Raw genomic sequence first — 24,246 nt, forward strand, 5'->3', positions numbered from 1 at the left:
GGAAGAAATCAAATTTTCATGCTCTGATACTACTGCTCAGTTGTTTTTATATAAAGTTTTATAGTGTCCAGTATCTGATACAAATGTCAGAGAAAGGCTTGAAGGGGTATTTGGGTATGCTGAGCATCCAGAGCTCTTCATTTACTCTTTCAGCAGTTTTGGATGTGCTGCTATTCTCAACCCATATTCAAGATAATTTAAATCAGACACAACAGAAGACTGAAGGCCTTAAGCAAAAGAAACTGAGGATGCGGAAGACAAAGTTACAGTGAAAGGTCATGTTCTGACTCAGAGTTAGGTATTTCTTGGTAACATACGTGATTTAGGCAGAAGGCTTTTTTTTCTCTTGCTTTTCTTCCTTACTCCTCTTAGGTGACATGGCAAAAATGAGATAGATCAGTTGGAGAGTGCATGGCGTAAGGCAACAGACATATTAAATCAAACAGATCAAACAGATTGTTTAGTCTGAAGAAGTGGCATGCCAGAAATAATTAAACAAGGTAACAGTTGTAAACCTAAGGTTCATCACTTGCATTCACTGAAGGAAACAGAACAGAGTTGCCAAAGAAAATGTATTTTCAATCATATCCTTCATGTGTCTGTGTGACTTAAGGGATAACTAAGAAACCAGTGACCCATTCTGCAAAACCCTGTAAGGGGCAGTAGCTGTAACTGGTGCTAACGATCTCCATGAAGGGGCACACATCAAGAACTGTGGTGACAGTGCAGCTCCGTCTACCACTTAATCTGGCAGGGTCTACCAATATATCCAGCGCTACGCTCACAGTTTAACAATCATGTTGGAGCAGCCTGGTATGACTGACAGGTGAGATGTTGAAACAGGTGCTAGGAATATTTTTAACGAAGTACCAGATAATCAGTGTTCACAGAATTAGTAACCTAAATGGTTTTCTGCAAAGTTGGTGCTTCGATTCAGGCATTTGAATTATGAGTGTCAGGGTGGAAAATTTCACTCGTCGAGCTTTCTTTTCCCCCACATTGCCATTTGGCTTGTTGTTTTGCATCCAGGAGGGTGTTTTTACAGTCTCCTGGTACAAATTGTTATTACTTTTTTCTCCAACAAAGATTGTTTTAAATAAATTAAAAGAGAAGAGATAAAGGATGACATAATAGTCATCAAAGAATCTCAGATTACAAAGGGACCATATGCTGCTTCTGGTCTTGCTTGACTGTGAAGTAGTTTTTGAAGGAGTGTGAAAAGAAGATAAAGGAATATCCATGTGGATATGTTACCAAGTTTTCACTTTTCTCAAAGCTAAGTATTTAGAAAATATTATAAAGCTTAATTTTACAGTATCGTCGAACACGTTTATTGAAATGAAATACCATTGCCCTGACACAATCATTTGATCTAGATTGTCTCACCCACAAACACTACTAATAAAATAGCTTGTCAGATACGTAGTACTGAGTTTTTCTTTCATCTGTTTAAGCAATGAGTCATTTGTTATACTCTGAAGCAGAGCATCAAACTGGCTGTATGTCCCAGGGTAATTTGATGACGTTTACCAATGCAGACTTGCTTTGCAAGCGCTTAGTCAAAGCAATAGGGCACGGGCAGAAGCCGTGCTACTTGTCATTTACAAAGGGAGCCCAGTTCTGGGGAATGCTGATTCACAGCTGTAGGATGCAGGCAGCTGGGAAGTGTAAAAGCTATTAAAAATGGTGAGCACTTTCACAGAGCTGATTAGAGTACTCCTCTCTCTTCTTTCGGATCTCATTTGGGATATCCAATTTGATGTTTATTTTTGAACATACTAGAGTGGTTTGTCCTTGGAATTTACTTTGAAAGTCTTTTTGTTCTAGGCTTAATCCCGTAGGCTTTTTAGAAATAGTAATAAAATTGTGTAGGAATACAGAATTTTCAAGGAGTTTTGTAATCCATCTATTGCTTTGTCATAATTTTTTTGTAATCTATATATTAAAATTATGATCTTCTCATGGTTTCTGGGGGATAAAAAAGATACCTTAAACTGTCCTGTGCTTACTCCAGTGCTAATTAATCTGGGAAGTAGATACACCATCATTTTTTGAGTTATCTGCTTATTTTATCTTGGCATCTGGAAATGATGGAAAGCTTCCAAGGAAATAAAAGAGAAAAAGCACGATGAAAAATGTAGAAGACTGTGACATAAATAGATTTTGCAAACATGCCTTTTCAAAAAACAGGCAAAAACAGGTAGAGAATAAATGAATTAGTCTCTCAGGAAATGCTTTAAAAATCTTATCATCTGGCAGTCATTTATTACCAGGTAGCAATAATCTTTTATTATTGGACTGTTAGATTTTTATAACATTTTTTAAAATGATAGCACCAGAACTGTTGTTGTTCACTGCCACAATAAAATATCAGAGAAATTTATGGAAGCTTTTCAATATTCAGAAGGTTTGCGGTCATAAAATAAAACTATGAAGTAAAGACATGCTGCTGCTAGCTCATAATTTAGCTAAACCTGTAAGAAGAAAAGTGTGTTCTAATGAATCATTCATAGTGATTTGGACTGTGGTACAAAAGGTAGTGGTGGTTAGTGTGCAAAAAACTAAGCAGGGTAAATAAATTAATTAAAAGTGACAGAGTAAACCTGAGTATTGTAGATCCAGGCGGGAGATGCTGCTGCACACAGTGAAACGATTATATCAGAACTTACCGTGATCTGGGAACAGTCAGTGGGCAACGGTAGGAAGGTGGGGGGCTAATACATGGTCTATCCCTTGTGGTAACAAGGGAAAATGTGTGAGTTTTCCTGGGTAGTGGCAATCACTGGCTATGCAGACAGCATGAAACAATAACTCTCAGTGAGAGAAACCTACCAATTCATCTGAGCAGGATAGTAGTATCACGGTCCATTGCTCTTGGGACTCTAGTTAGAAATAACTCAGCAGGTTATGTCAAGAGAAGAGTGTGGGGAGCCTCACCAGCCAACCACAGCAGATTTTCATATCTTGCAACAAGGCACAACCTGCTTGCTGAGTATATGAGAATCCTCCTGTTATTCCTAGAAATCCCAACTGAATTTCCCGTACAGAAGGAGAGACGCCTCATTCCAGTGCCTTTGCCAAATGAGCTGGCAGCCATGACATGGATGCTATACCATAGCTAGGGCCTATGGATTTTGTTCTGTGGGCTGCCTGGAGCTGGAGGGAGTGTTTTCCGAACTGGTGAGTAGTTAGTAAGACGTGTTCTTTGTGTTGCTTAGGGTTCGTGAAGGTGAAAGCTGGCATTCATGGTAAGCTCACTGATCACAGTGTGAAGAGTTGCTCTGTCACACAGTCATAGCTCTCTCCCTGAATGGATCCAATGACATATTTAATGTTATGGCATCCAATGCAGAATTGCATTGTTAAACAAAGCTTTTTTTTTTTTTACTAGCACTACTTTTAAGGCTTTTTAAATCGTGTATAGGCAAAAACTTCTAGTCATAAAAGGTAATTAAAACCATCCAGTCACCATTCTAAAAGATTAAATAAGAAGGCAGTATCAGTGTTTTTAGAAGAAGGGCTGTGAATGACGCTTGTAGCACATCCTGATGTATCTTGAGCACTTGCTTCCTCTGACAAACCCAGCAAGTGATGTATTTGTCCCTCCCTGTACTAGTGTCTTTCCTATTACTGTTAACATAATTTACACTCAAACAATAAGTCCCTCAAGGATCACAGACTTCATTACAACAAACTCAGCTTCTTTTTGAGGGTGAAGAGATGTTCATAACATGAACTACAGAGAGAGAATCACCTTCAGAGAAAAAATACATCAGAATCAAAGTATTCCAGTGGAGGCCTAGGGTCAAATTATGTTAATGAGCTGTTTTCAATTATTTATAATGTGATTAGAGACAGGATCTGTTTGCCCTGATTTTGAAATAGGCACCTGACAATTTGGTTCCATGGAAACTAATCAGATGGGAGGGTATGATTAGGGAGATTTAATGATGTTTGTTGTAAAACTATATTGTATAGAGGTATACATTTTTGTTCACAACAAACATGTTTGAACAGCTGTACCTCCCTTTATTTCTACCATTTTCACTAGGTTTTTTGGTACTAGTTTGAACTTGGAAGACTAAATGGGACATGGTGAAAAATAAAAGAAGCACAGAATCCCTCATGTTTTAAGAAAGAGAGGTTTAGACAGTATATATCACACTGACGTGTGCCATGCAGAGAGGAAAGAACCTTACCTTTTTTTTTTTTTTTGAACCCCAAAGACTCATAAACTACAATAACTCAAGAGATGAATCTTTCTCTATACACTTTATATATCTTGAACCTTATATGTTACTGTCACCAAATGGGACATTTTTTTCTGTGCCAGGTCTTTTAATATCCTACAGACCAGAAAAAATGCATTCTCTGATGAAGGGACAGCAGTGGAAGCCAAGAGAAATGTGATTTCTTCTTGACAGTGTCACCCATGTCCTTAGAATGATGTGAATCAACCTTCCCAAAACTATAAGTTGAGACTAATAGTACTTTATATACTGACTCTTCCTTAAACATCAAATAATTTCTTTTATATTTATTATTGGACTGCTTTGATCATGAAAAAGACATGGTAGCCAGGTAAAAAGAGAAGATCCAAACATTTTACAAAATCACTGTAGAGCAAGCAAGACCATGAATGGATAATACTACAGGAGATTGTCGCTGAAATTTTTTAGAACCCACATCTTCTGTTATGCCATTTTACTTTGAGAAATAGAAGTTGCAGACTTCATGCAACAAACACCTTTAAAAACCCTGGGGCAGAGAAGGCTGAGGGGGATCTTACCAATGTCCACAAACATCTCAAGGGCGAGTGTCAGGAGGCTGGGGCCAGGCTCTTCTCAGTGGTGCCCAGCGACAGGACAAGGGCAACGGGCACAGACTGCAGCCCAGGAAACTCCATCTGAACATGAGGAAGAACATCTTTACCCTGAGGGTGACAGACCCTGGCACAGGCTGCCCAGGGAGGCTGTGGGGTCTCCTCTGGGGACATTCAAAACCAGCCTGGACGTGATCCTGTGCAGCCTGCTCTGCCAGGCTCTGGCTCTGCTTTAGCAGCTTTAGCAGGTGATGCTGATCTCCAGAGGTCCCTTCCAACCCTGATCATTCTGTGATTCTGTGATCTTTGAATTACACTTCCAGCACTGTGTGAATTCTAATGGCTATGAGGTCACTAATATTTCTACTCCTGACTAGTCTACTACTTTCAATAATTTTTAAAAGTCTCAGCATAATTTATATACTCCACCTACCGTAACATCTTCCCAAGGAAAGAGGTGGTCTTATTTTCTGTTTCTAGCATTGTAATTGCATTAACTGAAGATGAGTGCATTAGGGAGAGGTTATTTAATAACACGATGCTATCATATCTTCCTCTTAATGTTACCCTTTTGTCTTATGAAATGTTTTTTCTTCTGAATTGTGGTTATTCCCACACACCTTTGGCTGGTTAACACCCCAGGATGCATAGGGGTCATTTAGTTACTCAGCCAGTAGCTGGGAGTTCCACAAAAAGGTGTCAGCAGAAGCTCTGGTAATCCAGCTTGCAAAGGACTGAGGGGACTGAAGACTTCTGAAGTTACATGGGGAAGAGAGGCCAAATTACTTTTTTACTATCTTGGCTCTAAGAAGAAGCTAGTAGAAGTTAATTTTCTGATTCTCTTGGTGACCTGATTTGTGATCTTAAGAAAACTTGTTTACTTTTATGAATTCATTTTCCGCTTTCACACTGTGGTTGTCAAGGGTTTACACATATAGTTTAACGTAACATCATATGGCAATCTTTCAGGAACTTCCATGTGATTAATTTACATAGGTAATTTATGTGAAGAAATTTATATGAAGACATTTAATGCTGCATATAAAATATATATATATATATAACCTTATAAGGGCTTGGTGATAAAATACACCAAATAATGAAATCTTTCTTTCTTCAAGCAATATAAAAACAGCAAGTGCATTTTGGAAAAAAACAAAAGCAAAACCAAAACCCACAAACCCCAACCCTTTTAGCATTGAATATCTGATTAACAGCAAAGGTCTGGTGACTAAGAACCGTATTTATTTTGAAATGGCTTCAAAGAGATTAAATCAATCAGTAAGGCAGTTCCGCAGGTATTAAGATGGTCATTAGTTATTACTAAGAGTACAGCAAAAAAGCCCATGTGCTGAAGTGTTGAATTTCTTCCTGTATCAGATAACATTAATTACCAGTGTAAACTGAAATCAATTTTCCACATGTATTCACTGATTTTTGTATATTGCTCAATAAAGATGATATTGCCTGATCAAAAAATAGATACATTTTCCCAAAGCTTTGAAATGGCTTCTCTGGTCATGTGCAATGAGAGGTACCCAAAGCCTAGAAAGATGGATGAAATAAAGTCATTCAGTGGAGCTTTTTCCTTCGGTCTGCTGAAACAGGAAAGGATATATGAAAAAAACCCATGCCATAGTTTTTGTCTGTAAGTGCTGTTAGGCTATTCTTTCCAGAAAAAAAAAAAAAAGTAGATTCCTGGCATAGGAGGTGTAGAAGATGTCTTGCTATGTGTCTAAAGACATGTTTGAATCTCAGTTCAGGTTGGTGCTAGCTGTCAGTTGCAGCTCGTAAGAACCTCATTACTAGAGGGCCAAAGAGCTCTCACACTGTTGGAGATGCATGTAAACAAATAAGTCACTGGGTACTGAAACCAGTGTGTTTTACTGTGAAGGCTTGCTCTAATACCTACACTCACAGAAACCACTGCGTAGGTGGGAGGGGTTTCTTTTTGGTTTTGATTGGACTTAACACATGCCTATTCTTTTTGAAATATGTATCTTCTCCATAATGTCCTTAGAGCTCAGGATAAGGGTATATTTGTGGGTATTGTAAAGACATTTTAGTTACAAGTCTGTCATTCATAAGAATTCTGCTTGAAATACTGTTCTACAGTATTTTATTACCATGAAATTACTGGGCCAAATCCTTAAAAAGATGCAAATTGTTATAGTACCGTAAGTTTAACTGATGTAAATTGCTATACTTCTACTGTCTTTAGAGGAGGACCAACAGAAGATCTGACTCACAATACACCCCTGGATCCTACTCCTTTTGTTTGTTTTGGTTGTAAAAGTAGAGATTTTTTAGACATACCTACTTTACTTATAACAAGCTGATGAGCATATCTGATAATAAATCAACCCCTCTTACTGTATTACTGTTCTTTATATTTTTTTCTTTCTTTAGACTTTGTTTCCTAGCAGTGGTGGTGTTTGTTGGAGATCAGGTGATGTTCCAGTTGTTATGAGTAATACTTCTGAGTGTGACAGGTGAAAGCTCACAGTACTGATAGAGTACATAAATACTTGTCAAATTCTTCAAAAATGAACAGTCGTAGCAGAAGGTAGTATTTTGTAATAGCTTTTTGTGTTCTGGAAAAATATCAGGCAGCAGGGGTTTATTATCTTTCCTAAAATAACATATTTAGGTTCGTTTTGATGCAATTATTCTAAAGATTTCATCTCATTTTAAATACTGATGTGAACGTTAAATGGGAGGGCAAGTTTGTCTTAAAAGTTTTCACCTTGTAAGTGTACACTTTAATTCTAGAGAGGAATCAAGTACAGCACAAAAATGAAGTGGAAACAATAACACTGAGAATGAAGCACCCAAAATAGAATATCAACTAGTTTTTGAAAAGGGACTATTAATAAAATACAAAAAATGTCAATTGTAAGCTTCCCTAAAAACTATATATTGAATTAAACCCTATGTTTCCTATTCTAAAGAAACAAGCAGTTACTGTACAAGTCAATTAGTAAGGAAAACCACAAGGGAGTATTTTTCCTACAGTACTTTATTGTGCATTAAAGAGTGAAACATAAATATAAGACCTTTCTTATTCTGTGTTATTAAGCTCTGTTTAGAAGTGCACGGAGAACAGAGAGCTGTCTGGGGCATTAAATAAGTAGATTGGGCACTTCAAGCCGAGGGAAACAGCATTGCATTGATCCATGCAAATCAAAGCTTAATTGTCTGAAGGTCCCCTCTTTTACATGGGTCATTTACAGTAATGCATAAAATGCTGATAATTTCTGAAATATATAAACCAGTAGTGCTAGCTACGTGAGCCTTTAATTTCTTTCTTCACCTGTGGCTATCATGATTACCTCCATCAAAGTTTAGCTCTTTTTCATATTTCTCTGGAAACCTCTTGATCTCATTGCATTAGTTGTCTCCCTCCCTCAGTTAAATTCTTCATGTATTCCTAACTGACACTAATTTTTCCTCTGGTTTAATGTATAGTCAAGAGAGTAATTTATTAATCTTCAATAGCACCACTGAAATCACAGAAGTACTCGATGACCTGATTTATTAAGGCACTTGAGGTCAGTGCCTTAAGCATGTGCTAAAAATGAAGGAAACACCAGCACGACCTCCAAAGGATTAGGCACCTGCATAATAGTTTGCAGGGTCCTTAGAAACAGGAACTTGTGGAACAGATTTGCTGCTGGTGTACAGTTAGCGCAGCTGTACTGAAAGCTAAATGATGCTGACAATGCTTTCAGTGGAATTATGACAAGCCTGCACTAAGCCTTCCCCTTTTCTTGTCTTGTGCCATGTTGATATATTATGATACGCCAAAAAAATAAAAATCAACGTTAGAAAAACACTTCTGACTTTTTCAGTTTTTCATATGCCATTTAGTGTTCAACAGGACTATTAGCATCTCAGTAAGAAATTATATTGTTACAGTATATAATTTTTTCCATTTGATTTTGTAGGGTCATATTGTCATGTGCTTTCACATTTGCTTGATAATAAGATATCTGTGTTGTCACTGCTACCTCACTGCTAATGAAAGTAGGAATTTTGAACTGGATGAGACAAAACTTAGATACCCTAGATTTGCAGGTTAAAGGATTTCTTGTGCCATAGGTGAAGATGTGTGTTTTGTGTTAGGAAACTGAGGAGGAAACAAAAATTTATATTTTCCTATTGAGTCCTATTGAAAATTTTCCTCACTGTGACTATGAACTCTTTCTTCCTTTTCCTAAGGAAAAAGATGTTTCTTTCTTTATGTTTTTTTTTTCCTTGTAAGAGATTTTACTCATGTAAAATACTTTGATTATGAGAATGTATCCTTGCAAGCCAGCTGGAAAAAATTTTTAAAAGTTAAATATCTACTGCAAATGTTTATTTTGCATGAATTCACAGTAGCTACATTGTATATCTTTTTGCAATTAAAACTATAAAGTTAATTCCAATATGTAGTAATAATACTTTTACATTTTTAGGGCAGATTGCAGACTTTTATATAGTGCTTTTTGCAGATATTTAAAACATTCTTTTTGTAAATTTTGTTTTTAAAAAAAGAATGTTCTTTTTTAGGGGGAGCATTATTGCATTTTGGAAATAATAACCTGTGAAATGCCTGTAACAAGGTATTTTATCTGAAAGCCCATTGTAGCTTTCTTATTATGGGTTTCAAGCTTCTGCAACAATAAAAGTGTTCTTATTCAAATGTATATTATTGCATTCATTCCTCTAATAGCAGCATTCCATCATATCAACCTATAAATAGACAAAGAAACAATTGCACACAGTACTACTTATGCATTCTCAATATTTTTTATTTTATCGTTAGGTATCAGATTTTGGAATAGTAATATGGAGTATTTGCATTGAATACAGAAGGAAAAAAGTTATTTCCTTGGAGTATACACATGCTTTCTATCTGTGTTTCCTTGGGATATAAAAAGTTACTGGTTTAGTTCCATGGGTCATTTTTATTGCCATGCTGAAGACAATGAAAATTGCACAAGGCTCCATATAAAAGCATCTCCAGGTGTAAATTAAATCTATGGTATAGTCTTTTGTAAATGGAGAAGAATGTACTCTTAGATAATAAATCTTTTTTGTGTATATCAACAAGATGTCTATTTTTTTTCTTTCTAGATACACCTTTAGTTAAAATCATTTCTTCCAATTCATGGCCTGAAGAAGGACAATCTATAATTTTGACTTGTGAATCCAAAGGAAAACCTGTGTAAGTGATTTAACAAGTAATATGTTTTTGCATTTTCCTTATTCTGCTGTGATTGCAGTCTTCAGCTGCAGAAAACTACTGGTTTTGTCTCGTCCTAGGGTGTAAAGTAATCTCTGGTATAGAAAACCCCTTGAAGCCTGTCTTCATTAAGTGTCTGTAGAGGATTGGTCTTTTACTTTGTTATCTATTTTAGTTTTCAGGAAGGATTCCAGCTGTGAGATTTTTTTTTTTTTTCCAGTCAGGTTTATCAACCTGAAAGGAGTGCAGGCTTAATCAGTCACTGTTTACATCATTGAACTGATGATAGAAGAGAAAATGTCTCATGAAAATTTTCCTACATCAACTAGCCTCAGGGAAAATATATTGAACTTTCTGGATGCTTTGGCTGTCATTTACAGGGGAATTTGAAGTTTAATGATATGTGCAAGTTGGCTGCCTGTTTCTACCAGAATTTGAAAATATGTAGCCTGCTTTAAGAATATAAATCATTTTACTGGGAAATTAACATCTCTGATAGCAATATTTTTTAAAGGCAGATCTGGAGAGATTAACTCTTGCACAGAATCTACTATCTAAATAGACTTCACTCTTTAAAACAGCATCTTCTCATATGAGGTGCTATATATTTACCCATAAAGATACATAAAAAATCCAATTGCTTAATATTAAGTTAATAAGAATCAAGTTGTTTAACTATTGACCTTCTGCTCAAAATATTAATATATAATGCTATATGGAGTTTTGATACACAGCTTTAGAACAGTCTGGAAAATGATAGTGCAATAATATTTTCGTTCTAGAAAAGGTGCAAATTACATGCCAGAAATCACGTCACTTAGGACTGAATTTCTCCCTGGTGTACCTTTAGTGACTTCATGGAATTGCTTAATGTAGGAACCTGAAGTCAGATTTAGGTCAAGTCAGGCATTGAAGTCCAAAGTTTCTATTTTGAAAAGCCCTTCTGAATTTACTCTGGCATCATCTAAACTCCATAAGTACTTTTCTTTTTTGTGTGTTATATGCCTGTATCATTTTAAAGCAACTCCTCCATCCAAATCTTGACTGGGCTGAGCAACGCACATCTAGATCATGCTTTTACCCTGCTTGAGACCAGAACACTGGGGGTCCATCCAATTAGTCTTAAATGTGCCCAGTGCAATTGGGCTTCTGTGTACCTATGCACAGCTGAAGTAATAGGGGTTTCTGAGATAGATACCTCTGTATGTAACTCACAAAAATTAGTTGCAAGCTATCTCTTGCTTTTATAATATACTTGAAAGAGAAGGAATTACCCATTTACTTAATAGCCTTTGAGCATCCCCCTAGGTATCAGGAGGTACAGAGTCTGTTTCCCCATTATTTTCAAATTCAGCAGAGGATGTGCAAGTGCCTAATTTTAGGAAAGAGGTCAGCCCTGATTGCCCTGAATGCACTGTTGGCTAGGTGGTATTTAGGATTTTCCCTGTTGCAGTGTTTTCCTCATGACTTACCAGGTGACAGCGACATGCCAAGTGCTGTCTTTGGCAAATAAAGACTACAGGCATTCTAGCCCCGGGTGCTTGATTTTCATTATTCATCTAACATTCACTGTAGGGATACAGATTAGAAGTAAAGCAGTCATTATGTAGTTTTAAATTCTTAATTACCTGCTGTTTGTTGGGGAGGGGGTGCTGTTTGGTCCTTCACATTTGGAGTCATTAGATAACAAGGAAGTCTGGAGGTTATGGGTTGATTTCTTCTTTTTGTTCTTTTTAGTTTTGTGAGACAGCTGGAGGGTTTGACAGATGGATGTAATCGATATGTGGATGTATAATACCAAAGAGGGGTTCTAGTCCTCCAATGGTTTCACCTGCCTCTGAGTATTACACAAGGAGGCATGGTGCTTTTCATTTTCTGAGTGTATGGGAATCATTTCAACTGCCTTTAAATATCTGCACAGTAGATATTTAGATCTGAGCTTCTCCCTTGGGCTTCCCTTTGCATTGAGTGGAGAGATATGGGCACTGTTATGACATGACTGGTCTGCTCTACATTATACAATTACAGAAGAAAGCCAGACTGGATCATACCTCTGTTACTTTCTCGTTGCTATCTACATAGACTTTATACAGTTAATTCAGTCAGATATCTACATTTATATTTTGGGATAGCAAATACAGATATCTAAATATAGACATCTATATGAAATTCTGTGTTTAGTTTCTATGAGATATATCTTGCTCTTTGTCTACATCATATAACCACATTTTCGTACTGTTCACTGAAAATGGGCAATCAATTTGATCACATGCCAAAGGTATTAGACTCTGTTAAAAAAAGAGACAATTAATCCTCTCAGATCTTAGATTTTGCTTGAGAGCCCTGTATTTTTAGTCATTTCTGAAGACAGTAAAAAGCCCAATAAAAGTGGTATGTTTTTGCTTGACATACACAATATAATCTATTTGGTACACATAATATTGTAGATACACATTATATGTCACCCTTAGGAGACACTAGTTAAATCAATTAAAATGGATCTTCAACTGAGGTGTTTACCAGTTTGTTTTTTTAAACAAAACTCAGTTGCATCCTTGATGGATTCAAATGCAAACCTTACATATTGTTTTGAAAGGGCAGCCAAATAAAAACTCCACACCAGTGAATTATCAAGGCAGGGCACCTGTATGTGGTAGCCTTTGGGACACAAATATTTTGCCAATAAATTCACCTCTAATTGTCCATGCCACAAGAACTGCCAACATCAGCTGCTCTGTATTGCTTCATTAGGTCAGTCTTTCACGGCGCAGAGCCAGTAATAAATAGGCATCCTCCTGGGAGCAGTTTGCAGTTGCTTAGCATGAGAAACAGTAATGTCATGCTCCCAACCTACATTATGATTACCTTCTGGCTTGTAGAGGGAGAGAAATCGGAGAGGTCCACAGAGCCCAAATGTGTCAGTGTCACAAGATAAGTGATGAACTGTGGGCTTCATGGAGAGCTCAGAGACAGCCATGGTCCTTCATAGCCATTTACACAACATGGGTTAATTTCTATACACTGACAACTTTATGTCACAGTTACAACAGTCTCTCCTGTTTCCTATAGGCAACCGTGAATCATACCAGTAAATGAACACTTCCTTATAGGTACATTTCTCTTGTATCCCAGAGCAATTTTCACAAGTTTCAAAATGACATTTGAGATGAAAATGGAGAAAGAATGAAGCCAGGTTGTGGCTGTGGTGACATTCATGATACTGATAGTTGCTGCAGAGTAATTTTTTTTCCCCAAAAGGGAAAACAGAATGAGGCTAAAGCTAGAACACACTTACCCTGTCTTTTCATTTGGAAAAATTCTACTATGTGTTTTTGTGGCAGAGTCTTTTCTTATGCAGGACTCAGTCGCTGCTTTGTTCACACTGGCAATTTTAATAATATTGATGTCCAGGTTTCTTTTTTTAAAATTGTAGTTTAAGAAGTATTTAGCCATTTCTCTGCATAACTTAGGTCAGGACACCGTGTTGCTGACATCACTATTCAATAGCATTCCTCTTTTGGAGATACTATTGTATAGTTTCAAACTAAATTGAACCTAATATCTTGTCTTTACAATCCTTAGAGCTATTTTGTCTTTTTCAGTATTTTTTGGCTAGATCCTTGGACAGTTGTCAGGCTAAAACATTTTGGTTAATGAACTTGCCCAACATGTCTGTAAGGTGTCAGTGGCTCTTTTTAATTTCTTTCTTATTTAGCATAATATAGTTTTGCCTAGGCTTTGTTTATTTTCCAAATAAGGAAATCTAATTGAGCTTCAGAAATCATAGACATTCTTTTTTATGAAATCACATGCAAAGTCTATATTTTTCTGAAGTCATATTGCCTTTCAGTATTTTGAATATTTTAAAATTGACAGCTGTAAAAAATAAAAAGCAAAGAACAACATGATAATTTACAGTCATCTGTGCTTACAAAAGATTTTAAAAGTCAGTGTTTTCATATTGCAAGTTGTAGCTTCTATACACTGTGTTGGCTTAACAGTACAGTCTCATGACTCAAAAGTGCCCCAAAAGTGAACTCAAAAACTGCCCCATAATGAAAGAAAGATTCATTTTTTAATATTCTTAGTCAGCGCTTTTACCAAAGCATGCATGAAATATGTGGGGTTTTTTTAAGTCAGTGTCATTTCAGCAGAAAGGATGTAAAAATATAATGGAATAATTAGGGCACAGGAAACAGAGAGAGTTGGCTGTCTCCTGTGTGCTGTAAAGAAATCTTTCCATTTCCATACAGCTCAGGGGAATCATAGTATAGTTGGTTGCCTAATGTAAAGTGAATATTTGGCCTTGTTTGAAATAAATAGGAAGGGTGTTTTTTTTCAGGAGAACACTCATGTATGCATCCTTCATTAGAATAACTTTATTCTTAAGGTCATGAAAAAGCTGTAGAGAAAAGCACAATTAATAATAAACACTAATGTTGTATGTACCCAGTAATATAAAGTATAGCCAAATACACATTTTAATATCAGAAAAATTGATTGATCCCTTTCAGAAATGAGGGCACACCAAATAATAAAGCTTGCACAATAAATCTGTTGTAAACTACATGTATGGTATCACCACAGAAAGTTCTGTCCTTTCTAGTATCTATTTAAAGAAGACTCTGTTGAGACAAACATTTTGCAAATGCTGATGGAAATAAATACTAATGATAACAGAGATATATACAACATCATTCTGTCAGTGACCCCAGAGAGTGACTGTTTCATTTGAGAAGGACCTCACAGGGCTCCAGGTGATAAGAGAAAACTTAGTGAAGAGAGTTAGCTAAAGTTCAGTCACCTGAAAGCAGCGGAGCTGGCCCTCATACTGGCTCATGTTTAGCCTACTGTCAGGCAGGATCACCAGGTCCTTCTCAGCTTAGATGCTGGATTTTGCATCCATCCTTGCTGAATTCCCCTCCCTCACATAAGGGAGCTGTTGGCCCATTCCTCCAGCCTGTGGAGGCCTCCCTGAATAGTGGCCTTCCCTCCAGGTATACTCAGTACAGTAGAGATTTGGTGTAAACAACCAACTTAATGAGAAGACATTCTACCACCTCAACCTGCTCTTTGATATTAAACAGTAAAACAGGACAGGACCCAGGACAGGCTCTTGAAGAAGTCTGATTGTAACCACTCTCCAGGCAGTGTCCCTTCGACCCAATCAATGGTCCAGCCAGTTTTTCACCCGTTGAGTAGTACACACATCCAGAAGAACCTTAACACACCAGACTAGCTACAAAGAATACCACTGGAGACAGTGACCAAAAGCTTGCTAAAGTCAAGGTAAACAGCATACACTGTCTTCTTTATCTGCACATCCTGTGTCATTTCTTCAGAGTTTTCACATGTTTGGTAGTGAGAAAATGATAGAAACATTTATTCCATGAATCGTTTTGTCACAAGCTCAAGGCTAAAATGTATTATAAAGAAAAGAGTAGAAAATCTCTTCCTTCCTCTGGACAGTTACCTTAGTTCAAACCAATTCAAAGTGGAAAGGCCTCTGAACCTAAGAAAGGTATTTTGAGAAACGCTAAAGGGACACATTTGGATTGCCTGATTTTCACTATACGGTGAGAAATATCATAATACTTTGCTCCCTGAAAACTGTGGCATTATGGGAAGGATATAGCTTTTCAAGAGGATTGCTGACTCCTTCAGTGGAATAGTAATTATGAATGGTAGCTATGAATGATCTGTCTGACTCAGGTCTTATTTGATTCATGCCCTCAGAATACAGAATTAAAATAATTTCTTCACAGGTGTTCATATTTTTCTTCTCCCTAATATCTCAGGGCTTGGCAAATATTTAAATGTTTATTTTTATCACACCTGAGGACAATTAGGGTATTCGATTGCCTCAAATTTACAGCTGGGAACTGAAGCAGAAAAAAAATTCTAAGATCAAAATTGACAAATAGATCACGTACATTTTAGGTCTAATATTGAACACAGTCCCCATTTTCCCAAGAGTATTTGATGTGACATAGCATCACACTCAGAAGATAGCTCATCATTGGTTTGAATTGCAACAGTGAGTTCTTAGCATGTCTACAAATCTGTGCTGAGAGTGAAAGCAGAACTAGCAGAGAAAATTGTGGAAACCCACTTGACATTCAGCTGTTACCATTTTGATGTAAGTAGTGTGCCAATAATGCTTTGAAACTACATCATAATGGCAGGTTTAGATTCTGAATCATTAGTCTAATGGCCAGCTTTTTGTCCATGTACAATTCTTTCTTTCCTACTTTGACATGATACACTTCCCAGCTTTTCTAGCAGGTGACATGGAGGTTCTGTAAGAAATTATCTCATTTTCTGCATAAATTTTATTCACTGCAGAATACTATCTGGATTGTGCCATGAATACCTAGCAGCCTAGAAAGGAATGCTAGTATCAACTCCGCCTGTATGAATTATCATAATGAATCTGGAAAAGCATGCATGTTTCTGTGTTTATAAATCACCTTGCAGAATGAATCCACAGACCAAGCTGGATGCTCAGGCAGTATCAATAAATATTAATGATTTGGAAAATTGGGTGAATTTGTCCATATCCAGGATGAAATATTACTCTAGCAAAACATGAATGTGATACCAAAGTATTTCTCCCTTAAGCTTCATACATATTTGTTCATAAGAAAACCTGTATTGTAAGAGTCTATTTCCAAGTTTCTCTGGAAAGGACCACCTAAAACTGAAATCAAGTAGGTGAAAAGAAAAAAAGAAAGGAAGTTAGATATGGAGTTCCACTGTTTTATGTTTAGATCTGGACAACCTTCTTAGCAGAAAGGTAGATGGGTTTGAATTTTGTCGTAAGTGCTATGCATTTAACAAACTGGCAGTCTCCCTCGCATCCTTCACCTTGATCCCATTGACCTCCAATACCTGTCAGTAAATGAAGTATCTTTTTTTATCAGATTCATGCTTTCTGAGCACTCTGAGTTTACAGTTAAGTTTCCAGGGACACATGTCACACAGCTTTGGGCAAGATTCTGTAAATAAATTCTTGAACAAATGCTTACATGTACAGGACAAAGTATTGTATCTGCGTGTGTAGACTTGTACAAAGGTAAGGACCCCTCCTCACAGTTCTCAGCCCTGTGTTCCTTGTCACAGGGGAACAGGTCTCAGGATAGCTCAGGCTCTCCTATTCCTGTCTTTTGCCTTGCTCTCTGTCTATTCCAAGTTGTCTTTCTTTGAATTTGGCTTGTTCAGCGATTAGATAGAGCCTGTCTCCTACAAATACAGTATGTATCTCTGTCCTGTCTGTCTCTCCTGCCTTGTTCTAATTCCTTGAAAAGTTTCTTCCTTTTTTTTAAACAACGCTTTTTCATCTCTTTATCTTTATCCCATTTAGGGTCTGTCAATATTCTTTTCTGTCTGGAGAATTGTGAACCTCCATTTCTCCAAGAGGAACTGATTATTTTTGAGTAGGTGATTGTTAACTCAAAACCAACCTACCGTTCACTTGATCTGATGGCATATAATCCATGTCAGCTAATGTTAATCACTCTGTATCCCATGGTTATTGTCAACCTCATAGAAAGGTCTTATCATCAACCAGATTTGTAGGTTAAGAATCCACATTCTCCATCCACATAGGCAGCAGTGTATATATAAAGAAAGCTTTGCCAATATTAAACACTACATTTCAAGCTCTTTCAGCCTGGAAAGTAAAGTTTATCATGTGCAACACAGACTGATCACATAGCACGTGACAGAAATGTGGCAGATCAGAATATACATAACTGTTAATAACAGAGAGCCTTTTCAGTATCCGATTCTTATGCCCAGTTAATTTTTAAAAAAATTCTAGTTAATAGACACTGATGCCAGCCCAAATCTCTGTTGAAGCCAAACTTGGCACCGTTTGCCAGTACTTTGCCATTGTTGCTATAATTACTTTGGATAGTTGACCAATTTTTAAATTATTGTAATTTTGAAGGAGTTCATACTAATGATATCTCCTGCCTTGATTTAATAGGCATCTGTTATATTCTGTGTTGAATGCGTGCTCATTTGCAGTAAAATGTTCTAAAATCTTGCAAAGAATATCATATGAATTGTAGAAAAAATCTGCCTAGTGAAACTTTCCAGATAGGTAGTTTGTCTTTCCAAACCCCCAATTATTTTAAAGGATTAAGTAAATATTCAGCTTGTAACTTTCTACACCAGTATCTCATTGACATTACACCTCCACAGTAGAGTCATGGTGTGATGTAGTAGATAACATAAGAAGGAGGTAAAATTTTTGCTGAGATACAGCATGTATATTCAATAGATGAAATTTCAGTTTGTGTTAAACAGCCTAGCTGTCTGGGAGGGTTGTATCTTCTTTTTGCAGCTGGGACCTTCTGTGCTCCCCCCTCTCCGCCTCTCTTCAGTATTTTGCAGAGAGTAAGGAAATTGGTGTTATAAAAAGTGTGACACAAAAAGAAACAGATGGGAGCATTAATGCCTGTCTGAAAATTACACTTTACAATAAAGCCTCCCACGGTGCTTAAGAACTTCCCCTTTAGTGTTCTGTAAAATGATCACATTGCCTAATAGGCTCAATTCAATAATTGCTTTTCCTCTTCTTTAAGTGTCCCTTTTCTGCAGTGTTTACACATAAAATGGTGCAGAAAGTACAGTGTGAAAAACAACTAAATGCAGCATTTTTAGTGCTCATTAAATCCATTTTGCATGTGTTTGCCTTTCAAAAGAATTCTTTTCCTTGCTTTTAGGTGGGAACACATTCTAAAATGAAAAAAGGCCCATGGAATAGAGTAATAGATAAACTGAGATACAGCATGGGTAATTCTAATTGAGTACTTAACTGGAAGTTAAAACATAAGAAGAAAAAAATAATTGGGAAAGGATATGATGCCTAGTCTCTTAGATACTTGTTTCTATACGTAAGAGATTAGCTGCACTTGCAGGTAAAATTACAGCAGTCTTGAATCAACCATTTGCAGTAGAACACAAGAAGACATGTTAGTGTAACTCCTTCAGTGCAAATCATCCTTATGGTATCTGCTCTGTTACACAATTACAGAAACAACATTTATTCCCTGTATAGCAGATGTGATCTGGAACATGCAGTGCCATGGAGAACACCAGCTCATTGCATATCCACATTTTTATCCCACATTTATAGGAACATAATACCCTGACAACATGTACATGCTGTAACCTAGCAGGGTAAAACACCATCCTTCTAAAGGAAAAGAAGTGTGCATTTAAAAAACAACATAAGGAAGGCACTTTAAAGCCAAATTAGGACTTTGTAATTATTTCTTTTTTATTTATTTTCTTCTTTGTATTTGGTGTCCTTTCATTCAAAAAACATCTCCTTTTCTGAGGACATAACCTCTCTTTATGAAGTTGGACACTGATTTTGGAATTGCTAGTTTTTTCCCTATTGAGAATAGTTTGCTTGGTTCCTTTCACCAGTTATTTTAACTTTTTCAGTTCATTATTTTCAATTAAAAAATGCCTTTTCACACTTCCCTAGATTACTGGGACTATTAGATATTATTTTTCTTAAAATACAATTACCTATTTTTTTCCCATTTTTAAGGCGCTCAAAACAGGTTTCTGTGACTTGATTTATTATACATAATTCTGTACGTTTACTGTGATCTCAGGCTCTTGGTGTGCAGATCTGAGCTCAGAGCGTAACCTTTTTTTGAAATCACAGAATCACTATGGAGGTGTAGGTATTGGCCTGTTCACCAGTCATTGCAAAGCTGAGGCTCATATACGATTAACGTGCAAATGAAGTGCAGAAAATGAACATGAGAAGAAAGGGTTTAATCTACAGACTCAAATGTAACCTGCTTGATCATCCTTCCAAAATTAAAAATTCTCAGACTGTGTGCAAATTTTAAAAGGGGCTATAAATGGGGTGAGTATGGGAGGATAACAATACAGCGAGGTCTGTTGGCATACTTTTGGAATGGCTGTCATATGTGAAAGGCAAAGCCACAAGTGAGTTGCAAGGGGTTTTTTTAGCTGAGCATTGAAGCCTGTCCCTGCCACGTTCCTACCTAATACTGCACTAGTACTCATGCTGCATTTGCAGTATATACCTATTCAGTAAATCCGGTGCTCGCTTACAAATTTTCTGTAAAATGTGTTGGCAATTTTCCTTTCCTCACAAAACTAAGACTCATAGTCCCTATTGGCAGGAGTTCTCTTTGCTACAGGACAACGCAGGAGAAGTATTTTGAAAGGTGATGGAAGTTTTCCACTGCAATGGGAGACACTGAATTTCCCAGTGTTGCATGCATATTGGTCTTTTTTTCATTGTTTTCTGGAAGAAGGTCTTTACTCTACTTTCCCTAGAGTTATTGCTGGGAGAAATCACTTGATACAGTTTTTCTTGGTTGCTCTGAGAGAGTACTATTCTGACATATATTTTGACAAATATGCCAAGCGGGTGGCATATTTACAAAACATATGATATTCGTATGGATGGAAGGAAGTGCATATCTCTCCACACAAAGAATTTTGTGGCACTAACCCGGCCAATTATGCCACCTGCTAAGGGCTGGAAAACAAAGGCAGGAAAAATATCCAACCAACCTTTTTAGGTGTGAAAATGTAAACTTAACACTACTCTTTGGTGTGTGGGCATAGCCCTGGAGCAAATGAAGATGACAAGGTAAGTGGGATTGTGGTTCGGACAGGCATGGCAGGAAACAGGTAAGGGAATAAAAAAATCAACACCATGTATTATTAGTGTAAATTACAATTTAGATGTTCATTTTAGATAGTCTTTGTCTTTCTATTGCAAGGAAAATCTCAGAGATTTCTCAGACTAAAGTTTGTCTAGTTGAAATGAAATTTCCACATTCAAGGCTTAGTATTTAAGCAAAATAAAAAACCACTGCAAACTGTTTCCCAAATTTGTTAAGACCTGAGGAAAGACTGAGTCTGTGATTTATAGTCTTGCACAGGAGAGCAAAAGAGGCAGGCTGGTAGGATGCAGAACTTCAAGGAGATAAGAACTGCCCAAAAGCTGCCATAGCTGGTTCCCAGGCTTCTCCCTCAGGTAAGAACCTGCTATAAGAAGCTAAGGGGTTGAGCAACCTCTCAGGGCTCTTAATCATGGATAACCCAGTCAGGGAACGATCTAACTGGTTGACAGTGGTGAGTATGCTGGATTTTAGCTGGTGGGGCCTGAATAAAAAATTTCATCACAGATGTGTGCACTGAGCTGAATGCATACCTGCTTCTGTGCATGACACAGCAGAGGCTTGAAGGAACAATCTTTTACAATAGAGTAGCAGCACAGGTTATTCATTATCAAAATAATACAAACAAGATGAGAGTATTCAGTGTTTATACATTGGAACACAGAAAACAATGGCTACTGTTTAGTAAAGGACCCTGTAACTGTTGCCTGTGCATCTTCTTCCATGCCGCAGGGGAGCTGCCACGTGTCCATCTGTGCTGGGTGGCCCATGGCTGGCTGCCAGATGCCCACCCAGCCGCTCTCACATGCACCCTCCGCAACAGGACGTGGTTCGAGATAAGGGCAGGGAGATCGCTCACCAGTTACCGTCACGGGCAAAACAGACTTGGCTTGGGGAAAATTGATGTAATTTCTTGCCGGTTAAAACAGAGTTGGGTGGTAGAGAAACAAAGACAACAATGGAAAACACCTTCCCCCCACCCCACACCTTCCTCCCTGGCTCACCTTTCCTCCTTCATTCCCAGCTCCTCTGTCTCCCACTCCAGGGGGCAGGGAATGGGGGCTGTGGTCCATCCCTAACAGCTCCTCCCTGACACTCCCTCCTCACACTGCTCCAGCGTGGGCTTCTCCCAGGGCTGCAGGGGAACCCCTGCTCGGTCTCTTGGATCACCCCCACCCCCTCCCCTCGGGCTGGCCGGGCTGGCCCTGACCCGTTTCCCCTCCCTCACACAGGTTTCCCCACGGCCATGGCGGCTGCGGGGCCCAGCCGTGCCCTGCGCTGGGGCCGTTGGAGCCGGCTGGAACCGGCTGTGCCCGGCATGGGGCAGCCCCGGCCGCTCCCTGCAGGGGCTGCCCCCGGCCCCTGACAGACCCTCCGCACCCGGGCCCTGTGCAGCACCTGGGTGAGCGCGGGGACGGGCAGCAAGGTCCTGGCTGAGGGCGGCTGCACAGGCAGCGTGGGCACAAGGTTTCTGTAGTGAACGTTATGGCATGCACCTGCTTCTTAAAAGGCGTTGCAGGTTTCCGTACACACGCACGTGTTTGGTTGTTGCTGTCAACAATCTATTATTACTACTTAGAAATACTGCACTGGGCACTTTTAAGAAGAAATTATAAAGATTGTGTGAAGGAGTAAGAAGCAGTGGCGGGGTGGGCTGTGATGTCCCAGCAGCAGGAGCGGGACATCCAGCCGCCACAGGGCTGGGCCCGCTGGCAGGCACCGGGAGCGTGGCTCCTGGCAGGGCCGTAGCAGGCAGGTACGTGGGAGACAGATCAGTGTTTCTCCTTATTATTGCTATTTAATTGTGATTTTTTGGTTTGGGGGTTATTTTTTTTACTTTCCATGGGTCTCAAACAACCCTAGCCTATCTTCTTACCTCACACATACAATTTCTAGAATGCTCCACATGGAGTCAGCTTGTCCTGGGGAGTGACAGTCTGAGGGAGCTCTCAGCACCGTCTGCATTCAACTTGTTCTTTAAAATGTATTTACTTGCAGTTTGCACCTAGAGGCAAAAAACAGAAGTCTAGACAATTATATGGTAATCAACATCAAAAAGGGGAACTACATAAAACCGAAGAATCTTGTTAAGAAGAAGCTAAAAGGGGCAGCTAAGAGAATTAAATCTTTCCAGGCAGCCTGAGGACCATGTTAGAAAAATAAAGAGTTTAGAACTACAGGGTCAATACATATAACCTAGCAGAAACACTTGAGAAGGAGAAATTGGTGAGGCTAAACAGAAGACAGCAAAGTAATAAAAACAGTGAAGCCATACTTGAAAAATCTGAAGTTGTTTTCCAAAGAAAAGAGAAGATCCTTAGATTTTGGCAGATTAAATATGAAAACACAGTAAGCCAAACCACCAGAAAAAGTAAAAGGGAAAAAAAACCCAACTTTTTTTTGAGGAGCAACTAGCAACAGGAATTGACAGTAATGGTTAATCTTTCTTGAAATATACTGGGAAGTGTGCAAGTACATTTCTAGAATCAACTGAGGATCAAGGTATAAGAGGAAGCCAGATGAATTTGTTACAGCTATGTTTACTGTGGAAGAAACTGGGTATATTACAGTATGATTCTCTTTTTTTCTGAGGTGCTCACGAGCAAGATTTTCTTAAATGGACTGTGGAGGAGGTTGTGGGACAAACAGGCAAAACAAGCAGTGACAAGCCAGCAGGGCCAGATGGTTTCACCCCATCATTCAAAGGGAAGTCAAGGATGAGATTGATGAATTAAGAACAGTGACAGGAAACGTAGTGCTTAAAAACCACCTTGCTAACTTGGAACATCAGGGCTTCAGAGAGATCCCAGAGTATGCAAGTCTGTAGAACTGACGTCTGAGCTTCACAAATACTTAACATTTTAAAAAGAACTAGAATTAGCAGACATCTGATTAAAAACTAACTTTGGGGGGGGGGAATCCAGGGGGAAAATCCTATCTTAGATTTCCTTGAAACATACAGAAAATATGCCTTGTGGTGGCCTATTTGATATAGAGGGGAAATATTACAGGTGTTTCTAAAACTGTAACTGGACTGTAAATGGCAAAGAGATGGTTCTTAGGGATTGTTGGTGCATTATCTCTTCAAACAGAAAAGTTTAAGGGTAAATTAAGCTGCTAAGAATGAGTTTTGTCACAAAGCAAGGACATCATTTTTCATAGAATGACTGGTAAACTTTGGGAATTTGTTGTCAATGGATATGGCAGATGGTAAAAATTCATGGTAATTCAAGGGAAAACTGCGTAAATTCATGGAAAGGAAAATCCTTAAGGTCTACAGAATATTTAAAAAATGTGCTTGCTGTCAGAAGTGCCTGAGATAGTTGTAGATAGTCGCAGGAGTGCTTGGGGAGGCAACATCTGTGCTTGGCCTGTTCCCTAGACATCTGCTTATCCCTGCTGGTGGAGATAAGGCACTGGGCTAGCTGAATGTTTAGTGTGATCCAGTACAGCTGTTTCTGTGCTGTTAAGTGTTGAACGTAGACTGTTGTGGTTTGCTAGGACTA

At 38.2% G+C, this 24,246-nt stretch overlaps 1 protein-coding gene across 3 annotated transcripts in view; it reads left to right on the plus strand.

The window, feature by feature from the left end:
- Positions 1-24,246, plus strand: part of CADM2 (cell adhesion molecule 2) — a 670,184-nt gene that overhangs the window by 558,815 nt on the left and 87,123 nt on the right. For all 3 annotated transcript variants that reach the window (XM_040582919.1, XM_040582921.1, XM_040582920.1), the window contains one exon: positions 9,944-10,034. In XM_040582919.1, coding sequence (XP_040438853.1) covers positions 9,944-10,034 — 91 coding nt within the window. The remainder of the gene's footprint in view (positions 1-9,943; positions 10,035-24,246) is intronic.

This window comes from Falco naumanni, chromosome 2 (assembly GCF_017639655.2).
Source record: "Falco naumanni isolate bFalNau1 chromosome 2, bFalNau1.pat, whole genome shotgun sequence".
Lineage (NCBI taxonomy): Eukaryota > Metazoa > Chordata > Aves > Falconiformes > Falconidae > Falco > Falco naumanni.